The 25,072-nt window shown below is 44.1% G+C and overlaps 1 protein-coding gene across 1 annotated transcript in view; it reads left to right on the top strand.

Annotated features, from left to right (window-relative positions):
* The window catches only part of MED24 (mediator complex subunit 24), a 105,286-nt gene extending 89,023 nt beyond the window's left edge, over positions 1–16,263 (top strand). The window contains exons 23-26 of the mRNA XM_044298419.1: positions 5,204–5,303; positions 11,573–11,653; positions 13,487–13,635; positions 14,985–16,263. Coding sequence (XP_044154354.1) covers positions 5,204–5,303; positions 11,573–11,653; positions 13,487–13,635; positions 14,985–15,101 — 447 coding nt within the window. The 3' untranslated portion in view covers positions 15,102–16,263. The remainder of the gene's footprint in view (positions 1–5,203; positions 5,304–11,572; positions 11,654–13,486; positions 13,636–14,984) is intronic.
* Positions 16,264–25,072: the final 8,809 nt, after the last annotated feature.

The raw sequence follows: 25,072 nt of genomic DNA, 5'->3' as shown, positions 1-25,072 counted from the left end.
GTGTGGCGTTAAAGGAACAGGAGCTTTTTTTTGTCCAGTGGAGCAGGTGCTGCTCATAAGAGTGTGAACTATTTTGCTGTGGTGCAAGTAAAACTGCAGTGAATTAAAGGGCCAGTAGCCCAGCAAAAGTGGACTTGTGGCTGAAAGCTTTTCCTGCTACCATGGCTCTCGGGGAAGAGTACGTCCGGCAGCGCTGGCGCATACAGCAGGCAGAAGAAATGGCCATAGCAATTGGCTACACTAAAAATGAATTGGCAAAATTTGATGCAGAGCGAGAGGCTTTGGAGGCACCGTTGCAGCTGGCCTTGAGAAATGGGTTCTCAACACTGTATGGACCCTGTACAAAGTTCCAAGAGGATGGTAATGTCAGAAGATCCGATACAGAAAGATCCTGCGAGTTGGTGATTGGGGGAATCCCGCTGGGGGTCACTCTAGATGCCCGCCAGCAGGTGTCTCGCGTCAGGCCTGAAGTGCTGGACTTTCTGGAGAGAGGGCCAGAGACAGATGTCACCGTGTCTCTGACCTTTATAACAGACTATGGCCCTGTGCAATGGGAGCTCTTAAAATGTGAGACCCTGGAAGTGGAGTTTGTGCTTGGCAAAGACTTCCCATTATTTTGGCAGCTGTGGAGCAACGAAAATGCTACAAATTGTGTACCTGGAGAATCCAATGAACAGCAAATATATGCCGTTGCCAAGGGCAACCGTCGGGAAGACAAAGAGGTGGAGAGCGGTGCGGTTCTCAGGAGTGCATATCTTCCCTGCGACTGTGTCCTGAGTCCTAGAGAGGAAGTGCGGAGGTGCGGTAAAGCTGTTGCTAGGAGCAACCACAACCTTGATGAGTCCGCGGGAGAGGATGTCACTGCTTTACCAGAATGGTTGATTACAAAGGGTAAGACTGTTCCTGTTATTAACTATGTGGCAGAGCCAGTGACAGTGAGCCGGCGGCAGGGGATACCTGCTGGGCCGGTAGGTGATAAGTCACACAGAGAAAAAGCAGTGTCTGAACAGGCGGATAAGCCTGCTGTGATTGCTCCCTCGCAGAAACCTGCAGGGGAGAAGGTTTCTGTGTTTCCTCAGTTGCCCATGACCAAAGCTAGTTTTGGGATGACAAGGATCCGGCATCCCATGCTAGCCCGGGTAAGAGGTAGCACAATATTGAAACCTGGGACTGGTATAATAATAAAGGTGCTGGACAGTCGTGCGGAGAAGGACTATCCACTGATTTTCACTGAGCGTGAGACTCCAATGAGAACAGAGACTGATGAACTTGATGTTACAGATAAGCTTATGCATGAGGGAGTGTTGGGGTGTACTTTTCCCTTATGCTGGGAGTTGTGGAGTAATGGAGACACTTCTGCAGAGAGTGCAGAAACTCCTGCAGAACCTGTACCTGTCCCTTTAAGGGAGCTGCACTTTGACCTGCATGGGAAAGAATATTGACCATTGGAAACAATGGTGCTGGTCAAATGCAAAGTGATAGGTGACAAAAGTGCGGAAATGCATAAGGAAAATGTGATGTCATATGAAATATGTGATAATTACATGCCTTTTCCTTTGCAGGCTGTGATTGGGGAAAAAGCTCCCCCTGTTGGTAAACATGTGTCTGATATAAAAGTGTTGATAAATGTTGAAGAAACACCGCTAGGAGACCCCATTGTAGACAATGTGGCGGGGCTAGAGGGTGTACCACACGGACCAGAGGTGGATGTGCAGTCTCCACAGGTTTCTATGATTAATAAAATGTCCCAGGTGGGGATTGACTCAGGGGTGCCCCTAGAGGTCAGGGTTAATAATGACACAAGCAGTATAAGTGGCCTATGTGCCGTGACAGTTAGCAACTCCGAGAGTGAGACTACCATGTCAAGACCCAGCAAAACTAAAGTGGTTACTAGTAGCGAGTCTAGCGACCAGATGACAGTTATATCTGACGAGACGAGAGTTCAGTCGGGTGACAGCCTAGTGTCTGAAGCTCATATCCTGACAGTTGTAGATGACCTGCCAGGACAGTACAGCTACAAACTTGAAGATGTTTTCGCTCGCTCTGCACAGTCCCTAGATACACTAGAGATAGGGCTAGCGGTTCTCGCAGACCAACTGCAGGAATCTCCAGAGGAGTCACAGAAAGAGATGAATGAGCTGAAGGAACTAGAGTCACTAATAGAAGCGGAAATTCTCCAACTTCAAGAGGAACTTGCAGCTTCTGAGCGATCCAGACTTCATGCAGAGCAGGAAAGAGATGAGCTGGCTGATGAGGTTTTAAACAGCGCCTCAGAAAAATCTGCTCTTTTGGAGGAGAAAAGACATTTGGAAGCCAGGATGGCTCAACTTGTTCAAGAGTTATGTGATCGCAAGGTGGACCTGGACCACCAGAGACAAACTGTATCTAGATTGGAGAAGAAACAAAAGAAGTTTGACCAGCTCTTGGTTGAGGAGAAATACATATCGGCTCGATATGCCGAAGAACGTGACCGAGCGGAGGCTGATGCTCGGGAGAAAGAGTCCAAGGCCCTCTCCTTGGCTAGAGCCCTTGAAGAAGTGCTTGAAGAGCGAAATGAATTAGAGAGGCTGAATAAGCAACTCGGAGCAGAGATGGAAGCTCTCATGAGCTGAAAAGATGCCATCTATAAGGTGGAGAAGCCTAAGCGTGCTCCTGCACAGCAGGTGGAAAAAAGTGAGAAACCAGAAGAGGAAGATCCTCTGGAAGGTGCCAAGAAGTCAGAGCCTGGTAAGAGTGGGTCTGGAAATGGTGGTGCCAGGGTGCTGGCCAAGGCAGAGAAGGTGGAAAAGGTATCGGCTGAACCAGTTGATGGGGCTGATGTCGATGCAGAGGCCAAGAGTCTCATGACAGTGTGTGACCAGGACCAGGTCGCAAAAGACGTCCCCTCCGCCTACAAGGCCTTTCAAGTAGCCAGCTGCCTGCTGGGGAAGAAATATGAGGAGATGGACGACCAGTATGCAGATCCGGGCTATTACGATGGGCTGTCTCTCCTGACTCCTCCCCAAAAGAAGAACAGTGTCCTGGGTGAGCCTCTGGAGAAAATGACAGAAGACGAGGAGTCTGCTGAAGACCCTGGTGCCTCCTGCCTCGATGAGAAAGAGGGGGAGGGGTTGGGGTTAACAGGGCAAGTGTATGGTGCCATGTCCGAGAAGGATGAGAAGGCGGTCAAAGACTGGAGACTTCAAGAAGACAAAGACTGAAAAAGTTAAGGCCGATGTGTTGGTTGACGTTAAGTCCCCAGGTGCTACAGAGACCAAAATTAAGCCAAAGGGAGCCGCGGCCGAAGTGGCAAAAGCCGCTAAAGAAGCAGAGGTCTCTAAAACTGCCATAGTAGCTGGGGTAACTACTGCTGGAAAAAAGGAAGAAGTGACCCAGATGCACGTAAAAGAAGCAAGTAGGGGCAAGCATGCTTTGCTGAAGGAGCCCTGCAAAGCAAAGGAGAAAGTGTCGGGATATGACCATGACTGGGAACAGTTCAGGCAAGAGCTGCAGCAGTCCAAGAAAGGACGTGAGGCGCATGTACAGGAGCCAGAGGATCTAAAAAGAGAAAGAGATCAAAATATACGACAGCGCATAATTATCACTCGGGAAAAAGTAGGAAAAGAGTATCTGGTCATGAGATGGGCACATGAGGCCTTTAGGCAGTTTCGGTTAGGCAAGATGTTGGTTTTGGTAATAAACCAAGATCTGCTGGCGTGGGTCTGGCAGAACAAAGGGAAGGTACGTGTCACCGAGGTTCCTGGCCTCGGTGAAATAAGAACCGGTAATTTTCTGTGTCAGCGGCAGCTAGTGCTCGCTGACACTGTGTTACTTAGTGTGGCTGTAAAGCCAATCTGGGCCGGTTCTTATTGGGAGCAGCCAAAGAGCAGGGTGGGTGGCTGTTCCCCACGTCCAGGCCAGGTGGATGCCCTCTCACCAGCCTCCCGTGGTTATGCAGGTGTTCACCCTCACGGGCTTGAACAAAGGGGGGGGATATGTGAGACAGTGACAGGTCTCACACAGGTTAGAGGCAAGGAAGGGGTGAATAGTTCGGTCCACACCCCTATTCCACCACAGGTGAGACCAGCTGGAAGTAATCAGGCTGGCACAAAGCACCTCCCAGGGTGTCAGCAAGGGGGGAGTCTGGTACCTGTGGACAGAGGCCTGGAGGCTCTGTGTGGTTCAAGCCAGGAGGGCTGACAGACCACTATTCCCCATGTGTGCTGAGACACTGGACTGGAGGCAGTGGGTGTACTGTGCTCTGTACAGCCAGGAGGCTGGGGGACATTGGCTGAGAAAGCTGCACCTGTTCACAGGGTGTAAACAAGGACTTAGGTGAGTCAGGAAACTCTGTGTTAGTTAGAGCCTAGCCGGGCAAGTGTTTATTATTTTATGTGGATGTCACATGTGTTAGGTGAAGCTGCGACTTCATGATAACCTGTATTGGTTGAAGTGTGCACAATAAATGCACGGTTTGGACCTGAAACCTGGTGTCCTAAAGTCGTATCTGTGAGAATGACCCCCAAATAAGAGGCGATCCCTTACAATATATATATATATATATATATATATCGATCTATATCTATAATTTTTTTTTTTCCATTGAGGTACTCCAAGATAGCATCTCCTAGAAAACCTTCAAACAGGTTACCCACGACAGATGTTAAACTTACCAGCCGATAGTTTTCTGGTTCTGTGATGTGTCCCCAAGCAGCTAATCACTGCACTCGCGTGCCACGTGGGGGACACATCACGACAGCAGAAAGTCATTGACTGCAGCAGCACACTTGACCATAAGCCGTGCCAGAAGTTTACATGCTGGGTCCAAAGTGCAGTAAAGACAGCGATCCAGAACTAAGCAACGGGAAGCAGATAAGTATGCTTCACTTGACCGGCCCCACTGGGGAAAGGCAGGAGGGAGTCATAAATAAATTTAAAAGAAATGCATTGAAGATGGGAAAACCCCTTTAAGGATTGCTGTAGTATTTTTCTTTTACTTCGACATAAAACATTTTGAGGTTGGTAATCGGTCATTGGACGCTATGTCTACCTTTTACACTGTTCTTTAAAATTCCTGTAACAATATTCCTCTATTTCATAAATAATTATAACGAATGGTTGGAGAAATGTTTCCTGGATTACAGTGATGAAAGTCTTAATAGAATCATGTAATGCTGTAGAAAACCGAAGAATGTAGCTGTAAACAATCTGTTCTTCTTTGCAGGATTACAGCAGCCTGTTTCCACTAGATGACAATCAGCAGTCTAAACTCATGCGTCTTCTCAGCTCCAATGAAGAGGAACACTCTGTGCAAGCCAACCCCAGTAAGTAGTGTCCTCCATGCCCATACAGTAGTTAGTCTGTCTACCAAGGTGTTTGTGGATGGATGCAGTGCACAGGTATTTTCTATGTGTATAAAATGTAGATCCACTGGACATCTGGAACTACTATTATCATCGGACCCACTTGGGTAGCTCCACAGATCAGCATAATTGAGATTTGATGGTTGAATGGAGTTCATAGATTGCCAGGAATACTCCATCTCCAAAAGTCAAAAACAATGGATTTGATTTGGAGCCTTAAAGGTTATGTACACCTTTTGGGACCAATTATTGCATTGTATTTATTTTGAGCTAAAAATAATTTTTTCAATTGGTCTTTATTAAAAATATGGAACCCTTTTTTCTGTACATAGCTGAGATGCTCTAGTAGCAGCCTCTGGATTTTCTCTTTTTTCTATCAATTTGGGCGCTGATGGGCTCCTTAGCTCTTCTCCCTGACATTATAAACACTCATTATAGCTCAGTTCTTATCTTACTGATAAGAATGTGGCTTAAATAAGTGTTTGTCCTCTTAGTAGTTAGAGATAAGGTTTATTAGATGACCAGCACATAGTGAAAGTACCAGTCACACAGTTAGAAAAAACTGTTAACCCTTTGTGACAGACCAGCTCAATATATTTTTAATAAAGACCAATTGAAAATGCAATGATAAACAAAAAATGCCTCCAAAGGTGTAAATGGCCTTTGTCACCACATTTTAGCATGTTAGACCGTTAAAATAGGGTTATGTGATCCAGCCAGAACATAAAAACGGTACCTTTGTGGTAGAAAACGGACTTTTCAATTTGCAGAAAACGAACTTATAAGATTATCTTCTGAGCCCTCTCAAGTGCCCAGGGCAGTCTCTCAATCCTCGGAGCCCCAGGCAGGCACCTCCTAAACGGCTGATAACTCTGCCCTCCGTGCGCCTCTGCCCGCCTGTTTACTCCCCTCCCCTGTCCCTTTCCACTGCGGCTGTGCGGTACAAATCGTAGCGGGCGCATGCGCAATAGGTATTGCGATGCCCTGCCAGGAGCGGGCATCGCATTGCGCATGCGCCCGCTACGATTTGTACCGCACAGCCACAGTGGAAAGTCAGTTTTCTACCACAAAGGTACCGTTTTTATGTTCTGGCTGGATCACATAACCCTATTTTAACGGTCTAACATGCTAAAATGTGGTGACAGACTCCCTTTAAATAGGGGGGGGGGGGGTTGTCCTGAAAATAAGAGAGAAAAAAATATATAATCTTCCCGCGCCCCATAATAGCACCTGTCTTGTTTTGTAGGCTTTGTCTGGCATTGCTGCAAACCCTGTATAACTGAAGTGACATCTGGAGTGTCATGCTGGATAAAAGACATTTTCACAATGCCTAGCGCTGTGATCGAAAATGTAGGAAAGTGCTCTTGTTGCCCTCTCGATTTCTACCAAAGGCCTTACAATCGGCCCATTATAGTCATACCCCAACCTGTTGGACATTGATATGACATATCTTTGCAGTATGCCATGGAAGTGCTTGTCCAGGAGTAGACAAGTTTCTGTTATTACCAGAAAAAGCAGATGCATGGGCAGATCAGCCCCATTTACTTGAGCAAGGATGAGCTGCAATACCAGGCACACCCCAGGAAAAATAGTGGCACTGTTTATGGTGAAAAGCAGGCCTTTTTCTTACTCCTGGACCATAGTGTTCAATGACAATGTATGACCCTAGGTTCAACAGAGAAACATTTTGGGGACATTTATCAAACTGGTGTAAAGTAGAAACTGACTTGGTTGCCGATAGCAACTTATCAGATTCCATTTTCCAAAGCTCTGAAAAGTGGAATCTGATTGGTTGCTATGGGCAACTAAGCCAGTTCTACTTTACAGCAGTTTGATAAATGGCCCCATTTGTCTTTTTTGGCAAAATATACCTCTTAGCCTCGAAGTTAGTTACCTGACACCTCTACTTAAACAGAAGAACTCACTCGATGATTCATTTTGTCTTTGCCAATGTTTATCTAATATCTTGTAATTCATTGCACGTTGCATGTAATCCTTTTGTGCAGCAGAAGATTTTACCTTTTATAATCCCGCTGCCTATTATTTCACATAACATCCTGGTGGTAGTAGGGGCACACCCAGCCACAGCCTCTTGAGAATTCCCCTCTGTACACAGTGGTCTTGGTTAGCAGTTTTGGCACCGTGACCTGACAGGTTCATCTGACGTCATGAAAAAAATAAAATCCCAAGTTCCATACTTGTCACTATTTCATACATGCAGCCAATTTCCTCTTTCTTTCCTATTGTGCAATTCTCCTTTCCACCTGTCAGGATTTCTGTAGTGTATTGTTTCTGGGGACAGTAATTGAGCCTACTTTTGGCACCGCGGAGCAGCCTGGAAACTCTGGCATTAGCCACTTGCCTTTATAATATAAATAAGGCAATGAATCATTGCCATGTCTATTAAAGGGGTTTTCCAGAATGTTGATATTAATGGCCTATTCTTGACAAGGGTCATTAAACCCTTAGTGACCACGCACATTTTTTCAAAATTGCATTCCAAGAGCTATATAATATATAACTATATACCTTTTATGAGGCCTTATTTTTTGCAGAACAAGTTATAGTTTTTAATGCACAATTTTGGGTCTTTTCAGCACGTAGAGGCTCCGTCTACCTTCATAAACTGCCGCCCAGCTCGTCGCTCCAGCACGCCCATCTCCTAGTGAAATCGATCCTCCCCCTTCTGGCGTCCGAAATCTCGCGCCTGCGCCGTTTGTCTCTGCATTCGGCGGCATTCGGCGCAGACTACGTCTGACCGCTCAGACATTGACTGCGCCTGCGCCGAATGCAAAGACGAACGGCGCAGGCGCGAGATTTCGGACGCCAGAAGCAGGGGGAGGATCGATTTCACTAGGAGATGGGCGTGCTGGAGCGACGAGCTGGGCGGCAGTTTATGAAGGTAGACGGAGCCTCTACGTGCTGAAAAGACGCCCGCATAGCACCTAGAGGCTCATTTGCATAAATATAAAAGTGCTTTTTTAAAGAAAACGGCGGAACGGAGGAATATAATACTTGGCTTGTATGGTACATCAGACACTAGCGGATCGCTAGTGTCTGAAAACGAAATGTGTCCACAGCAAGTGGTAGAAACCCTTTAACACCAGCTATTTGTCTTAAAGGGAACCTGTCACCGGGATTTTGTGTATAGAGCTGAGGACATGGGTTGCTAGATGGCCGCTAGCACATCCGCAATATCCAGTCCCCATAGCTCTGTGTGCGTTTATTGCTTTAAAAAAAACTATTTAATACATATGCAAATTAACCTGAGACGAGTCCTGTCCCTGACTCATCTCACGTACAGGACTCATCTCAGGTTAATTTGCATATGTATCAAATCGTTTTTTTTACACAATAGAAGCACACAGAGCTATGGGGACTGGATATTGCGGATGTGCTAGTGGCCATCTAGCAACCCATGTCCTCAGCTCTATACACAAAATCCCCGTGACAGGTTCCCTTTAAACCCCCTTTGTTTACGTCAGTAAAAAGGCGTATTGGTGGTCACTAAGGGGTTGATATCTGATTGGTGGGGGTCCAGTACCTGGCAACTCCACCTTGGTTGAAGAGTCTGCGGCGGTCTGGTGCTTCACAGTTTACTTAGCACAGCACCGTATATTATATAGTGGCTATGCTGGGTACTGCAGCCTGGGCCCATTCACTTGAATGAGACTGAACTGCACATAGGCCCTGTGACTAGATAAGAGCGAATTGATTCGTTCATCACACAGACATACAGCGATGGTCTGGTCCCGCTACTCAAGAGGCTCCCCTTTGATTGACAGTCCTGGACAGCTCATCTGTCTCTGCTGACTGTGCATTCACTGCTACATTTAATTTAAAAAAAAAATACCTTTTTCATCAATCTTGCTTCCTTTTGATGTTGCTCTGAACAGAATCAGTGTCCTTCCCCTCTGGCAGCTGATAAGGGTCTTCTTAATTTCCCTGCAGACAGATAACACAGAATCCAGAATAGTGAAGCTCTGTAATGTGTGACATCTTTAGTATTTACTCCATTAGAAACCAAGCAGGGAAGAAAGCCATTTTTATTATTTGCTATGTAGTGAACTAAGGGTCACTATGGAGAGACCTGGTTGTAGGGAGAGTGACTGAGTATGTTGTGTGTGTCCTCCAGCGCTCGGCTCAGTAGGTGGAAGTGCATATTGCTATATACGTTGAACACCAGGTGGCACCGTACTGTGTACCTCAATGTCCTAACTCTTCACTGGACCTTTTTACAGCTTGTAAATGGCAAATAGTCTTCATTTGTTATGATCACAATGATTATTAATGGTAAAACAACCCCTTCAAGTACAAAAAAATATATATATATAATTTTACAGGCATGTCTTTTATCTCCACAGTTAGTCATTGACCTCCACACTCAGTACCTAGTATTGCTGACTTTCCACAATCACTGTACAGTCATTACATATGGAAGCTGACAGCAATATAGGGAACACTGCTCGCGTCACCTTACAGCCGCGGACATGGAAAAAAAATAGCATTGTTCAAAAATGATCTTAGTAACTTCCTTTATTACTTCTTCTGAGGATGGAAACCAGTGTCTTCCTTCTGCTTTCTCTATAACTGTCTGGTCAGCGGGTTACATGCCCGTGCAAGTCACTACTGCTTTGTCAGAAGTAACTGTGACGCTGCCTTTTTTGCATCCTGGGGGCCTTATAGCAAAGTGTTGGCAGATGACCTCAGTGTGTTGGATGCTGAGTGCTGTAATCCTGGAATCTTGAAGTGCAAGACTTCCTGTGTCTTCAGATGCCCATACTTTCCCTTGCGTATGTTTTTATTCAAAGGAGGACCACAATTACTGAGCATTCGTCATAAAACATATTTTCTCTTTTGCTATTTACTATTTGTCAATCAGGTGGAAATGAGTAATAATTGTATCATTGTAAACGCTGATAAGATTGGTCATAGGTAAAGTGTGAATACCTGCAGTCATTTCCCCCCGAACCTCAAGAAGATTTTTTATTTGTTGGTTACACTGGTAATATTGCCTTTTCTATCCATGAAGATTTTTGTTGGAAAGGCACCCTGATGATGAGTTAAAAGGGGTGTTCTTGAATTTTACTACTGATGACCTATCCTCAGGATAGATCATCAGTATCAGATCGGTAGGAGTCTGACACCCGTGACCCCCGCCAATCAGCTGTTTGAGAAGGCATCAACGTTTCTGTAAGCACCACTGCCTTCTTTGCTTACCGAGCAAGCACGGAGAAGGCCGCAGTGCTCACAGGAGTGCTGGTGCCTTCTCAAACAGCTGATTGTCGGACCACCACAGATCAAATACTGATGACCTATCCCGAGGTTAGGTCATCAGTAGTAAAATCCCGGTAAACCCCTTTAATCATAGGGTGTTCTACTGGGACCAGCTTTTATCTAGGGGGTAACTTAACAGCAACTGTTTAAATTCTATGTAGCACCACCACTGGAGAAATGAAGCACTACATGATTCTCTTTGAAATGATTGGGGTCATCCATTTAATTCACAAACATATCAAGTCCTCCAAGTGTGTGAGAGAGTCAGTCAACTTTCTGGATTGTAGATGAGGTTCCTGAGCAAGAGCACCGCCATATTGGCTCACTTTCCTAATAAGATGTTTTGTACATGGGTTTTCAAACAGCCTCTTTAGCCACCCATATGTCAATAGTGGTAAGAAATTTTCTACTGGCTCCTAACCTTTTGTCTTCCGTACTACTAATGTCTGTGAAAGCTCTTATTGACGTTCTTACAAGATTAATTGGCTCCTGGATTGGTCTAGCCAGTTCCTAGAGCCTATTAATGTAATGCTGGCCATACATCTTGACATGTATCGTCTGACTACCTCATGAACATGCGTGCTTGGCCTAACAAGACATGTAAATTTATTTCAGTAGGGGGAGAGGAATAAACCACGGTCAGCATAACAAAGGTTGGGCACATTAAAAGCCAACATTGTCTATCATGACAGCAGACATTGGGTTGGGAGAGAGGGTTAACCAGGATCAGGCATATTAATTTCACCATGCCTACCCCTTTATTCTCACAGGCTGCAACCATACACATTTCATGTCAACTTCTTTAGCCAACTTGGATGTGTATGGGCAGCTTCTATGTCTACGGATGTCCTCAGTAATTAGATTGGCCTTATATTCATATTTCATCGTTTAGTTTTTTATACAGTTGACATGCAACTAAATGGTCCAATTGACCTTTTCTTTCCATCCAACAGCAGATCGCCCCATGAACAGCTCTCTCTCCGCCTCACAGATTCACAACATTAGCTCCAAAGAGCCCTTGAACAGAGTACTAGGTAAGTTCCGCCATTCTGGATGTGCACTCTGAGGTCTTGACAAAACGATAACTGGACTTCTGTGCTGCAGCATGAATGAGAGGTTGGACCGGTATGTGCATTTCTAGCCCTGCCATAACCTGGACAGTTCACATTGCCTTTATTTCATTCTTGCAGCAGAAGCATTGAATAACATGAAAATGTGTAATGAGCCAAGGATTGCGCAAAGGTGTTCAAACAATTCTTCAGATGAATGGAAATTTGTGTAGACCTAATATTTCCCACAGCTGAGTTTTTGCTTCAGTTGTGACTGCTAAATACAAACTGCACAAATCTCTCCCCTGCTTTCATAGTTTGCCCCATTGGATCAGCCTGGAATCCATATTACTTGGCTCACATAGGATTGCCTAGACTACATGTTACTGCCCAACCTGCGGCCCTCCAGCTGTTGCAAAAGTACAACTTCCATCACTCCTGGACATCCTTCAGCTATCAGGGAATGCTGGGAGTTGTACTTTTGCAATAGCTGGAGGGCCGCTGGTTGGGCATCTCTGCTGTAGCATATGCCTAGCTGTGAGTTTTATGCCTCGGGATTTAAACAAGTATTTACTGGCAGCAAGCCCATATGCATGGTTTTTTTTTTTGGTTTTAATACTTTAAAGTAAAAACCTTGAAAAAAAAATAGTTTTTCTTTTTGTTGCCATATTCTGACCCCTATAACTTTTTTTTGTAGTTATGTGTACAGAGCTGTGTGAGGGCTAATTTTTTTTTTTGCTGGGCGATCTCTTTTCATTCATACCATTTTGGGGTGTGTCTGACTTTTTGATAAGTTTTTTATTTAATTTTTGTGGGAGGTGAAATGACCGCATTTGCGGCAGAATCTGCAACTTCTTCCACACCACACCGTCTCATTTATCATTTTCTACACCTGTTTTAAGGCATATAAAATTATCTAAATCTTCACCAGCAAGGGAACTGGCATAGATTTAGGCTGGCGGTGGATGCGCATAAGCTATGTAGAGACTGGCGTTTCTACATAACCTAGGTGCATCGAGCGCCAGCCCAGGGGTATTAAGACTGGCGTCTAAAATGCCGGTCTTAATAAATGGCCCATATGTTCCTAGAGCCCAGCCACAGACAGGCTCTATAGGACTTGATGTGCGGAAGTTTCGCATCATTGAGGAATACAGAGGCTGCCACACATACTTTGGCTCCCCCAGTCCTGGCTAGGGAGGGCCATAACACATCCAGCAACACACGCTTCTGAGTTGTTTTGCCTCTAGATGCCGTGGTCACATTTTAGTCCCAGGTGTCTGCTGTTCTGCCATGACTTGTACGACTCTAGTCTGGAAAGGGGTTAAAGGTGATGTTCCATCTGGATATTTATGGTGTATCCACAGGTTATGCTATAAGTGTCTGATAAGCATGGGTCCCATCTTTGGTACACTCTATCTCAAGAAAGGGGCCTTATCATGCGCCTCCGTAAAATATGTGGGTAAGAACATGTGCAGCTACCTCTCCATTCATGACCAGGTGAGACTAGCCTCATTCTCAGGATAGGAGCTTGCACCTATTGGACATTTATGTCATTCTGTGGACGTCCATTTACTTAAACAGTTCTATTAGGAAAACCCTTTTGGTGTTGCATATAATTAATGTTCTGATGACCATGATGCTAGTACTTATCTACGTTAGACAAGACCCTCCAAGAAGTCTTCTATGTCTGCGGATTTCATGGTGGAACAAACTGTCTGAACCCCCAATACCTGTGTCTGTCTTTTAGATATGGTGTTAGTAACTATAGGATATGGTGCATAACTTTTTAACTTCTCATTTTGTATGTTTTTTGGTCAGCTAACCTCTTCTTATTAATCTCGTCAATTCTTGGAGCCCGGATGGCTGGTGCCCACACACAGTTTGTCCAGTGGTTCATGGAGGAATGTGTAGAGAGTCTGGAGCAGGGAGGAAAAGGGGGGATCCTTCAGTTCATGCCTTTTAGTATGGTAAGGATTGGGGTATACAATCTTTTGTCTGTAAAGGGATAAACAGTTGGAAATATTTGATTCTTTCTGGTATCCAATCTGCTCTAACTGAGGGCAGTGTAGTGTATTTACAGTCCCTCTGATTTTAGCAGTCTGTCACTTTTGTCACAGCAGTCTACTTTTAGGATACTGACATGCTGAACCTGCAGCACGCACCAGCACTGCGAGAGAGATGAGGCTCACTATTCCTACCCTCCCCCCACCTCAGAACGATGAGTGACTGGTTTCTTTCCTGTTGTGCATAGGTCTAGGACAGGGATGGGCAAACTGCGGCTCTCCAGGTGTTGTAAAACTACAACTCCCAGTATGCCCAGTCTGCCTACAGCTATCAGCATACAGCAGGGCATGATGGGATTTGTAGTTTTACAACAGCTGGAGAGCCGCAGTTTGCCCATGCCTGGTCTAGGAAATACATGTGTCACTGCGCACTGTGGGTTTGGCATGTCATTATCAGCACGCCTGACATGTCTGTTTTCGTATATATTTTTATTCCATTTAAAGGGGTTATCCGAGCTTGGAAATGCCGCCCCCCTCCCCTCCCCATGTCTGGGATCCTCACACTGATTCTACTTACCTGGCTCCCCGCGCCGCTCCTGGTCCCAGCACAGCCGCCGCTGCTTCTCCCCATGTGCAGGTGAGAACACCCTGTGTCAGAAGGGGGGCGGGCAGTGATGGGGACAAGCCTTCCTAGCGTCACCCGCTCGTCACTGCCTGCCATTGGCTGAAACCCCCCACACACACACCACCAGATGTTTTCAACCGCGCACGGGGAGAAGCAGCGGGGACCACGAGCGGCGCAGGGAGCCAGGTAAGTAGAATCAATGTGAAGGGCCCGGGCATATTGGGGGGGGGGGGGGGGGGGGTAAGGGGGCGGCATTTCCAGGCTCGGTTTTACAATTTTGGAGATTCTTTTCTTATAGCTCTTTGTTGTGCCATTTCTCCTTTTAGAAAGTAATGTGCAAATGTACAACTAGATGTTACCAGTGGTGAAGGATGTACCCCTGCACAGTCTGACAGTGTCCAGTCAGTGCTGCCAGGGTCACACAGTGCAGGGACACACCCCCAGATGGTGACATCCAGCTGTACCTTTATTCATAAACTTCTAGTAGGAATTATATCGGAACAGCACAACATAGTCATCAGAACAGACACTCCAGAATTGTTTTCTCTATCAAAAAGCTAAAGAGTTGTCAGGCTAAAATGGTTGTCCCTGCCTTTCCCCAACACTGTGCGGGGAGGCTCCAATGTTGCCCTAAAGGATCATAACTGGTGCTTCTCTTTTAATATTATTTTATTTTCTTTCTCCACAGGTTTCAGAACTGGTTAAAGTCTCCACACTTTCAAGCCCAAAAATTGTGCTAGCCATCACTGACCTGACTCTTCCTCTTGGGAGGAGAGTAGCCGCCAAAGCTCTGACTGCCCTCTAAGAGTCTACAGACATTCCCCTGCCTTTCCGTACAGCTGCCACGTTTTCTGCCAGCTGGCTAACTTCTTCATGACACATACAAGTGGCTTTACAATACACAGTAGCTTTCTACAGATCACATGGACCTACTTTCATGTTGCAAGATCCCATGCTTATTGTTTGGTGAACCCTGGATTTATGCGATCTATACATTTTACCTTGATTACAGACATCCCATTACGTTCTAAACATCGTCATGAGTAAATGTGGCTGTACACAATAGATGACTGTCATCTGAACCTGCCAATATCACTGGGACATAAAATGTGTTGTGGTGTCTCAACTCCACCAATAGATCGGGCGTTTTTGAAGTTCAACATGCTTAAACCTTTGTTCCCAAAGGAGCTGCCATCTGTGATGTCTGGCAATGGCATATTCCACTCTACTGATTGAGAATGCATGCCCAGCAAAGCATAGATGTTATTCAGCCAGCTGTTGGGTCGCACCTATTCTTGAAGTGTATAGCCAGTTTAAGTAAAGGTTCTTTCATTCCTGCAGAATGCTACTTTCCATCATTTTTGTATTTCACCAGTTGGTTTAACTGGCTTGTGTTTGCTGCTGTCAGTGGTGACATGTGGTACTGCAAGTAACAGTAGTAGCAGTAAACTGCATGTGTCCTTAAAGGGGTTATCCCACCATTAATGTAAACAAAATGAAAATCGGTTATCGTATTGTACATGACAATCTCTAACAAATCTGTCCCTCACATGGATCCTACGATCTCCCTATTCATCATTCCAGCTGCTCTACAAGATTGGTTAATCTGGCAGCTCAGGGGTGTGTCCTTTCTGCTGCAGCTCTCTCCCAATCACAGCTCAGGAGGCAGTTGAAGGATGTGCATCGACCACAGTACATCAAAGTAAAAGATGGGGGAAAAAACAGCAGGTGACACTATACAGATACATTGTATTGCACAATTCAGTGGCTATACAAATTTTTTAATTAGATGCAATTACAAAAGTATTTAGATCCAAGTGTTGGCAAGAAAATTGCAGAATGTTTTTTTGTGTGACAACCCCTTTAAAAGACCATGGCAGTTTTCTGCTTATAATCAGAAAACTGAGCTCACTGGTGCAGTCTGATATTTAACTACTACAATAAAAACACTCTATGGAGAGATTAAACCCTTTTTGCACCATTTAAATTTAGCTGTTATTGAAAGTGTAATTCTACTAAAACACATCAACAGACATTTGTTGGGAATGTTGGGCTACTTTCATATCTGCAGCTGGCTGTCCTGGCGGAGAATGCCGGGAATCGGCCAGACAAAAAATACTGAATTTCTTTTATAGGTCAATAGATTGAGTAGGATGTTGTAGAGCAGGAGGAGTTGAGCAGACTGATATATTGTTTTATGGGAAAAGATTAAGTAAAACTTGTATTTCATTTATTTAAACTCCTGCTCTTTCTGGGTTTTGAAGTCAAGGAGGCGGTCCTATCACTGATGGCCCCGCCTCCTTGACTTCAAAACCCAAAAAGAGCAGAATGTAAATAAATATATTAAAGTTATACTGAATCTTCTCCTATAAAACTATATATCAATCTGCTCAGCTCCCCCTGTTCTATAACATGCTTTTGCCAGATTACACTGCATTTCCATGGTGACAGATTCCCTTTAAAGCTTTCATTCCAGAAGTGATGGCAAAATGTAAAAATTTGTACTTCTGTTTTTCTATCCATGTAAATATAGGAACAGCATAAATGAATATTTGGCACCTGTGACAGATATCAAGGGGAGGAATGATTCGGACCATTTGCATCATGTAAGGGCTTGTTTGAAAAGGAAGTTTTTTCACGTTCTTGTGAAGTTGCTCCGCTGTGAGCAGGAAATTCTGAATTGCAGTTATTTAAAGGGAGTCTTTCACCTATACTGACCATTATAGAACACTAAACACCATTATCAGCATTATAGTTCCCATATGTAAATGCTACTTACTGTTTAGCTTTCAGTTGCTTATTTTCTTCAAAAAAAACACTTATTCAATATGCAAATTAGGTCTGAAGGTGCCCAGGGGCGGCGTTCAAGCGGCCGGTGGCCAGGCACCTCGTCGCTATTCATCTGAAACCCCTCCCCTTTCAGCCCTCTGGCCCGCCCTAGGTTCTTTGATTACCTTCTCCCTTCAGTGTGAAATCCCGTGCCTGCGCCGTGCATCAGAATCTCCGCATCTGCGCAGGCACAGTTATTCGGTTGCATGGTGCAGGCGCGGGTTTTCACACTGAAGGGAGAAGGTAATCAAAGAACCTAGGGCGGGCCAGAGTGGTGAAAGGGGAGGGGTTTCAGACGAATAGCGACGAGGGGCCTGGGCACCAGCCTCTTGAATGCTGCCCCTGGGCACCTTCAGACCTAATTTGCATATTTAATAAGTGTTTTTTTGAAGAGAATAAGCGACTGAAAGCTAAACAGTATGGTTTTTTTATATTCTTACAGTAAAACTTCTTACATTTGTGTGATGTCCTAGACTATGTATTTATTTGTAAATCTCCATATGCTAGACCAAGGGTCAGCAACCTTTTTTTGTACAGAGTGCCGAAAAAAAATCAAAGCTGAAGCAGTGTGCCGAGCCATACAGGAAAGTAGTATAACACAAATATGTGACATAAAGGTTTTTATTAGCTCTGTCTCAAAATTTTCAACACTGCCTGACCAGCACGGTTTAAATAAGTTTTCGACTTTTCAGAAAAATTCCCTTCAGGCAAATATATGGATAGTAAAGATTGTTACTGCTTCTCAGAATCCTCCTAAGGGACTGATATATGGGGCATTACCCCCCACCCCCAACAACCATACACTTACTGACAGTGGGGGAGAGCAGCCCTCTCTCATTTTACATGACTGATGACTGCCTTCCCCCACCACTGTTTGACATACATTGTTGCCCTATATAATGGTTACCCCCAAAATAATAACAATCAGAGCTGCACCAATCACACTTAAATCCCCACCACCAACTAATCACATTCCGACTCGTCTTCCCCTCCGCACCTCCCAAAGTAGTCAAATAGCTTGTCCCCCTCAGCAATCATTTGCAGGCTTACCACTCCTTTCCCCAATCCCCCAAAGTAGTCAGAAAGCTGGTTTCCCTTCATAACCAGCCTCCCCTATCCCCCCAGCAATCACGTTCCGCCTCACTATCCTCCACCTACCCCTGAACTGGTCACAGTGCTCATTCCCCAAGCTCACCATCCTGCCCCCAGCCCCAGTCTGGGCACGTGCTTGTTCTCCCATCACCCAAGCACACCTTAGCTCTCCCACCCCAAATTTGGTTACGTGCTCGTTACCCCATTTCCTCACCCTCAACCCCCTACCCCAAATCTGGTTACATGCTCGGTACCCCATATCCTTAAGCTCACCTTGCTAACCCCCCCTCCCCCCCCCCCCCCCCCCAAAAAAAAAAATCTGGTCAGTGTTCGTTTTCCCTTCCTCTCAAGCTCACGATCCTCCTCCTCCTCCCAACCGCCAGTACATTTAAATACCTTTCTTCATTTGTGTTATTCCTGAGGAGGAGGAGGAGGAGATGCGCAGCAGCGAGGTACAGTAGCAGGCAGCCAGTAGCGTAGCAGATTGCCACTCTCCTGGCTCGTAGCCCAATGTTATGCAGATGCCTTCTAATGGTGTAGATGCGGTTTGCCGCCCTAGGCTTGGGATGTGACGTCCAATTTCACTTGCAGTATCTTCTAATCAGATGATCCGTCATTGCAGAAGTTCGCCTCTATGCACCTCTTGCTGTCATTCTAGTATGTTATCATACTCCAAATCACCGGGACATGCAACATAGAACAGTGCTGACATCTCTGTCTACGTGTGTAGTGATCTGCCTGATTGATAAACCAAGGTCTCTCCGTTCAAGGATTCTGTCTCTCTGTTTGCAACAAGTGGTGATAACTGTCAGGTCAATGAAGAAGAGACATCACACTATTATCTCAAATGACAATCCGATTTTTGAGGTTTCATGTGGCTAAAAAAAACTCTTGCTTCTGCTTTCAGTCTTGCTTTTATGCCCCTCCCACATGCCACAGATTGGAGCTAGGTGCTTGAAAATTTCATAATTTGCATATCTTTGTGACACTCAATACTTCATCAATTTGCATAACCTTTAGGGCTTGTCCTTCTGCAATTTCAATCTTGAGCAATGTATAACCTAGCCGGGTAGGAGGCGTTATAAACTAGCTGGGCATTGTTAAGTGTGGTACTTGAGTTGTGGCAGAGAAGTGCATCATGGGTTTGGTTGGATACAGAAATAAGAAGTGCTACATCCAGGATGGAAACTAACAGAATTTGGTTACATGGTGAAAATGGGTCAGGAGAGTCCAAATTTGAAAAAAAAAAAAAAAAGCATGGGGAAGATGTACATGAAGCAAGCAACTACATGAGCATGTCTGCTAACCAGAATATAACTGGAAAACTCAAAGGAGAAAATGGTAAAATGATCAAATAAAGGTGAAGGCTGAGTAATGCGCAAGAGCAGTGTTTCCCAACCAGTGTGCCTCCAGCTGTTGCAAAACTACAACTCCCAGTATGCCTGGACAGCCCTTGGCTGTGCGGGCATGCTGGGAGTTGTAGTTTTGCAACAGCTGGAGGCACATTGGTTGGGAAACACTGCACAAGAGAACTTGAGTGGACCTGAGTATCAAGTTCTTTTGGTTTCTTAAAAAAAAAAAATACAACACATAGCCTTCATTCTATTGGCACACTACAAAAAAGCACAGTTTGAGGATTTACCTAGGGCTACCTGGATGCGCCAAAAATATTATTTCTCATGATTGTAAATTATGAAGTTAATACAGTTCCTCATTGTATATACCTAGATGTTTATAAAAGTCAGGCATGTAATAAAACTCTAAATGGTAGTCTAGCAAGTAGAAACGTCTAAAAACCCAATAGCACTTGAAGGGTTCTGCAATAACAATTATTTAATTGAAGAGCAATATTGCATGAACAACCACCTCTACATTGCTTTATGGGACTGGGGACAGGCTGGCTTCCTCGTCGTATCCTTGAGATCCAAAGTGATTGTTATGTTAAAAAGCCCCCATTAAAGTCAACAAGTAAAGGAGGATTCCGAGCAGTGTCAGGATGGTGCTGAACAGCGCATTGCAGGGGGCAGCTAAAAAGGGATATTCAACTCTGTTCACACAGTGCAGCTTGTTTAGCCAAACTAGGATTAGATGTGAAAAGAAGAGAAATAGGCCATTCGTGTAATAATTTAAGTAGGTTTTGGCCAGAAATAGTGTACTGAAAGCTAGAGATCAGTGAGTGAAGCTGAGCAGCATACCTGCCATAACCCATGGCCCAGAAGACAGACATGTTTTCGTAAAATCACATAACCCCTCAACTGTGTTTGCGGCCATCACTGGGGAAATTTAGTGGGGTTATTCTTTACATGGCATTGCCCAGGGTGATTTAGGGGCATCTGTGTTTAATTTAGTCACCACGTTGGTTATCAAATTCCACCTAGCTTATTCATCCATTAAAGAACAGGATGTGCAGGAGACTCTTGTCTTCATTTCACAGCTGGTTTCCAGGTAAGGTGAGATCTGTATGTTAGTGTAAACGTGAAGATATGAGTCATCTATTAGAAAGTATATGTACAGTAGTAATTACAGTATAGCCATTCATCTTTCAGTCATCTAAAACTATGGCAAAAGTAAAATGGAGCATTTGCCCCGCGATTAACCATTTTAGCCACAGTTCCTCCATATTTCTTTTGCACTAGTTTTCATGAAACCCTCCTTTTGGCTTTTATATATAAACTGTAGGGCAGGAAAAGGATGAGGGGAGCAATTCTCCATAAAACCAGAGGAAGAGGTGTATAGTACCAATGAGTTTCCAAATCTTTGGCTATAACAAGTGAGGTGCAGTTAAGGCCTCTTTCACACGGGCGTCACATGTGAGGGCCGGGCAAGATGCGGGTGTGTTGCGGGAAAATGCACGAGTGCAAAGCGTTTTAATGCGAAAAAGCCACTGTTAAGGGGGCGGGCCCCTGTGGAGGTCACTGTCAAGGGGGTGGTGTGCTGTGAAAGTTACTGTTAAAGGGGAAGGCTGCTGTAAAGGTCAAAGTTAAGGGGGTTGTCTGCTGTGGAGGTCCAATTTTAAGGGACTAGGCACTGTGGGGGGGTGCAGCGTTAAGGAGATGGGGTTCTGTGGGGGTCAATAATAAGTGACCTCCACAAAGGACGTCCCTTTAAGGGGGCAGAATGCTCTGGAGGTCACAGTTAAGGGGACGGTCCGCTATAGAGGTCAGTGTTAAGGGGCGGCGTGCTGTAGAGGTCACTGTTAAGGGGGCAGAGTTTTGTCAAGGTCACATTTTAAGGTAACGGAGATCTGTGGAGGTCACTGTTAAGGGGGCTGGTTATTGTGGAAATCATTGTTAATGAGACTGGGTACTGTTGAGGTCACAAATAAATGGGCAGCCGCTGTGGAGGTCACTGTTAAAGGGGAGGGCGCTGTGGATGTTACTGTTAAGGGAGGAGGGGACTGTGACGGTCACTATTAAAGGGGCAGCGGGGTACAGTGGAGGTCACTGTTAAGGGAGTGGGGTAATGTGGTAGTCGCTGATTAAGGACCTGTGGAGGTCTCTGTTAAGGGGGCTGGGAATGGTGGAGGTCACGGTTAACGGGACTGTAACCTATGTTCAGTGTTAAGGGGCGGGTGCTGTAGAAGTCACTGTTAGGGGGCGGGCCTCTGAGGAGGTCACTGTCGAGTGACCTTTTGGATCAATTTCCCATCCCCTTGTTTTCTACCAAGGCAGATCATCTGGAAAGGGGAGTCCTGCTTAAGTTCTTGCCATCCAACTGTGAAGAGGATGGGCCTGCATTCTTCATCGGCTGTATATTGAATTTATAAAACATCTCTCCTCCCCTGGTGCCACTTTCAGGATTTGAATATCAAAATCAATTCTTATTTACGTCACAAAGCTACCATAAGATGCTAAATAAAACCTATTTCAATAACACTATAAAAAGCTTTTTCTGAAAGAACTTGCAATATTTTTATCCTGCAAAAGATCTTGCCTTCACTCCCTGGGATCTGGCTTTCTCAGGATTATCTTAAATTCCTTTAGGGTAGATAAGTGATCTCAAGGGACAGATACAGGACTAATTAGGGTAGTCAGTGGGAGGCTGCTTGTGTAAGGCTGGGAATTCCAAAGATCACCTAACAATAGTTTAATGGCATTCAACAATTTCCATTCAATCTTGGGAATTTTCAAGCTTGCATAGATCCATGCCATGTGGTTTTTTTTTTAACATTTTAAACATAGTTGTGGAGATCTGATTGCATATTATTTCAAGTAACAAAATTAAAAAAGGTAATAAAAAAGTGTAGCCCATATTACATATGGTGATGTTAGTGCCCACTAAGGTGTGAATTTCAGATGATGTCAAGCCTGTTTTACACTGCACGATCTGGCAGGTGATTGTCAGGAGAGAAGCGCTTTATTTCCCAAGAAAGCCATTTTCTCAGTCGGTGAAGACAAGATCCCCTGCAGGATAAAATCGTTAGGCCACTTTCACACGGGTGAGTTTTCCGCATGGGTAAAATGCTTGAGGTGAACGCATTGCACACACACTGAATCCGGGCCCATTCACTTTAATGGGGCTGTGGAGATGAGCAGTGATTTTCACGCATCACTTGTGCATTGCATGAAAATCGCAACATGTTCTATATTCAGCGTTTTTCACGCAACGCAGGCCCCATAGAAATAATTAAGGGTGCGTGAAAATCGTAAGCATCCGCAAGCAAGTGCGGATGCGGTGCGATATTCGCGCATGGTTGCTAGGAGATGATAGGGATGAGCAACCCTGGACCTCATTAATTCACTGTATTATTTTCCCTTATAACATGGTTATAAGGCAACGTAATAGCATTCTTAATATATACTACAAAGAGAAAAATATGGAAAAATATGAACGGTCATCAGTGTGGAAATGTGGTCAAAGGACGTCCACTTCCATGCCTTTCTGTGACCCTTCCAGTCTCTCTGTACATCTGTTACAACCTGCTGATGACGCTCTGTGACCCTCTACGCTCAGTGGCCACTTCTATCTGAGAACATCCTGCTTGAAGCCTCGCAATGGCGAGGTACTGTTGATCAATTGTTAGGTCTCGCCTTGGTCTCATGATGTCAAAATGTGAACGGCATGATGAGGAGGACTGTTTAAATATCCATTCTAATTTAACCAGAAAATGTATTGGTTGAATCATGGATCAAACACCTGTTGTGAATTTTGCTATTAAGCGCCTTGTTATATAACAGCAAGTTGTGCAAAAAGTACTGAAACACTGAACAGTTGGACATGTGCATTCAAAAGTTTAGAGAAGTTCACATTAAGTTCACCTGTAAAGGTTAGAGTACATTTTAGGTTTATCCTGAAATTTCACCCACAAGCCAAATATCCCTAACATTTTGTGAGTAGTGTATATATATATATATATATATATATATATATAGTTCTCCTGCATACTGAAAAATGTTGATGATGCAAAATTCCACACAACATATTATTGTAATGACATTTATTGCATAAAATAAATCTATCTTTAACAATACATTTTTTGTTCCCTATACCCATAGGGCTTACAATCTAATTTGCCAGTACAACCAATTTCATCAAAAGAAAACAAACCAGAAACTATAATGAAATATTATATAAATAATAAATAATTATGGAAATAACAGCTATTAAATAAATAAATAAAAATAAATATACACCATACTAAAAGCAACAATATTAAATATAAATCCCACTTATTAAATAGACTAATGTGAAAGAATTGGGTAGGGAATTTGTTATCAAATTACTTTCTCCATCATCTGTCACAAGGTTTTGTATAGGAATTGGAGATTATTGTTTGCTGGAAATATATTAAAAAAAAACATGCTGAGTGATTCTACCAACTAGCTCAGCACACTAAATAGAAGATTGCATTCTGATTGTTATAGGTTGCCTTTAGGTGTCTTCAACTGAAGACACTACTTGAAGTTGCAGATGGTGTTTGGTTTACAGGAAGATGAGTTTACATCCATGTGCAATTATGATAGCGTAAATGTATCTCCAAACTCTTTGCAATAGCATCAAGGACTTTAAGGTCAACCATTACCTTTGCATCTTTTATAGCTATGCCATTTGTCATTGTCCTACCAATACTTCCAGCTGTAAGGACAGACAGTGGCAGAGGAAGAGGCATACATAGGCCCAATTTACTTCCACAGTTTGTCATCCTAAAAAAATATATCCAGGACACGAGTTAGACTGAAACAGGAGATGTTACATCTGAAAAAGTGAAATATCCACTACTCATGTTTTCTAATATTGCAGACATTGCAATCAATGGTTTTGGCCTCAGCTTTTGGTTTGCAGGAGGATGTTTAAATATTAAACAGAAGAGCCTCTTCAACCACTTCACATTATTGACGCTGAGCAGCAAGTCCTTCTTGAAATGTACTTAAGGCATTGCAGAGGTCATAGAGGATGAGGAAAATCCCAGCTTTCTCTTGGAATTCAGTAATGCCACTGGGCAGCTTCTGGGGGACATGGGTAGCAACAGGAATGCCTTGCTTTGTCATCTATGAGAGAGAATGAGAGATGATTAAGACCAGAACTGCATCTGTGAATCTCCACCTTTTAACAACATATAATTATTAGGTCCAACAGTCTGTAATTTCTTGGTATATCTTTACGGAGATTGAATAACAGATTCAAATTTTTATTTAGGGCATTTAGAGCTCTATATGATGAAAGCAGAGCTCAAGTTCCAATACCGAGCAACATAGTGAGCAAGCTTTAATTAAAGTCTAGACAGCAGATCCATAAGGGCCCAGCTCTTGAGGAACTTTAATCACTTTACTATAGTGTAAGTTACCTAAGCTTGCATATTAGGCAATCACACATACAGCAATTGCTTCATATACTGCATTATGAGAATTACTTCAT

This window comes from Bufo gargarizans, chromosome 6 (genome assembly GCF_014858855.1).
Source record: "Bufo gargarizans isolate SCDJY-AF-19 chromosome 6, ASM1485885v1, whole genome shotgun sequence".
Taxonomy (NCBI): domain Eukaryota; kingdom Metazoa; phylum Chordata; class Amphibia; order Anura; family Bufonidae; genus Bufo; species Bufo gargarizans.
Note: the sequence above shows the minus strand (reverse complement) of the source record. Positions and strands in the feature narration are given on the sequence as shown.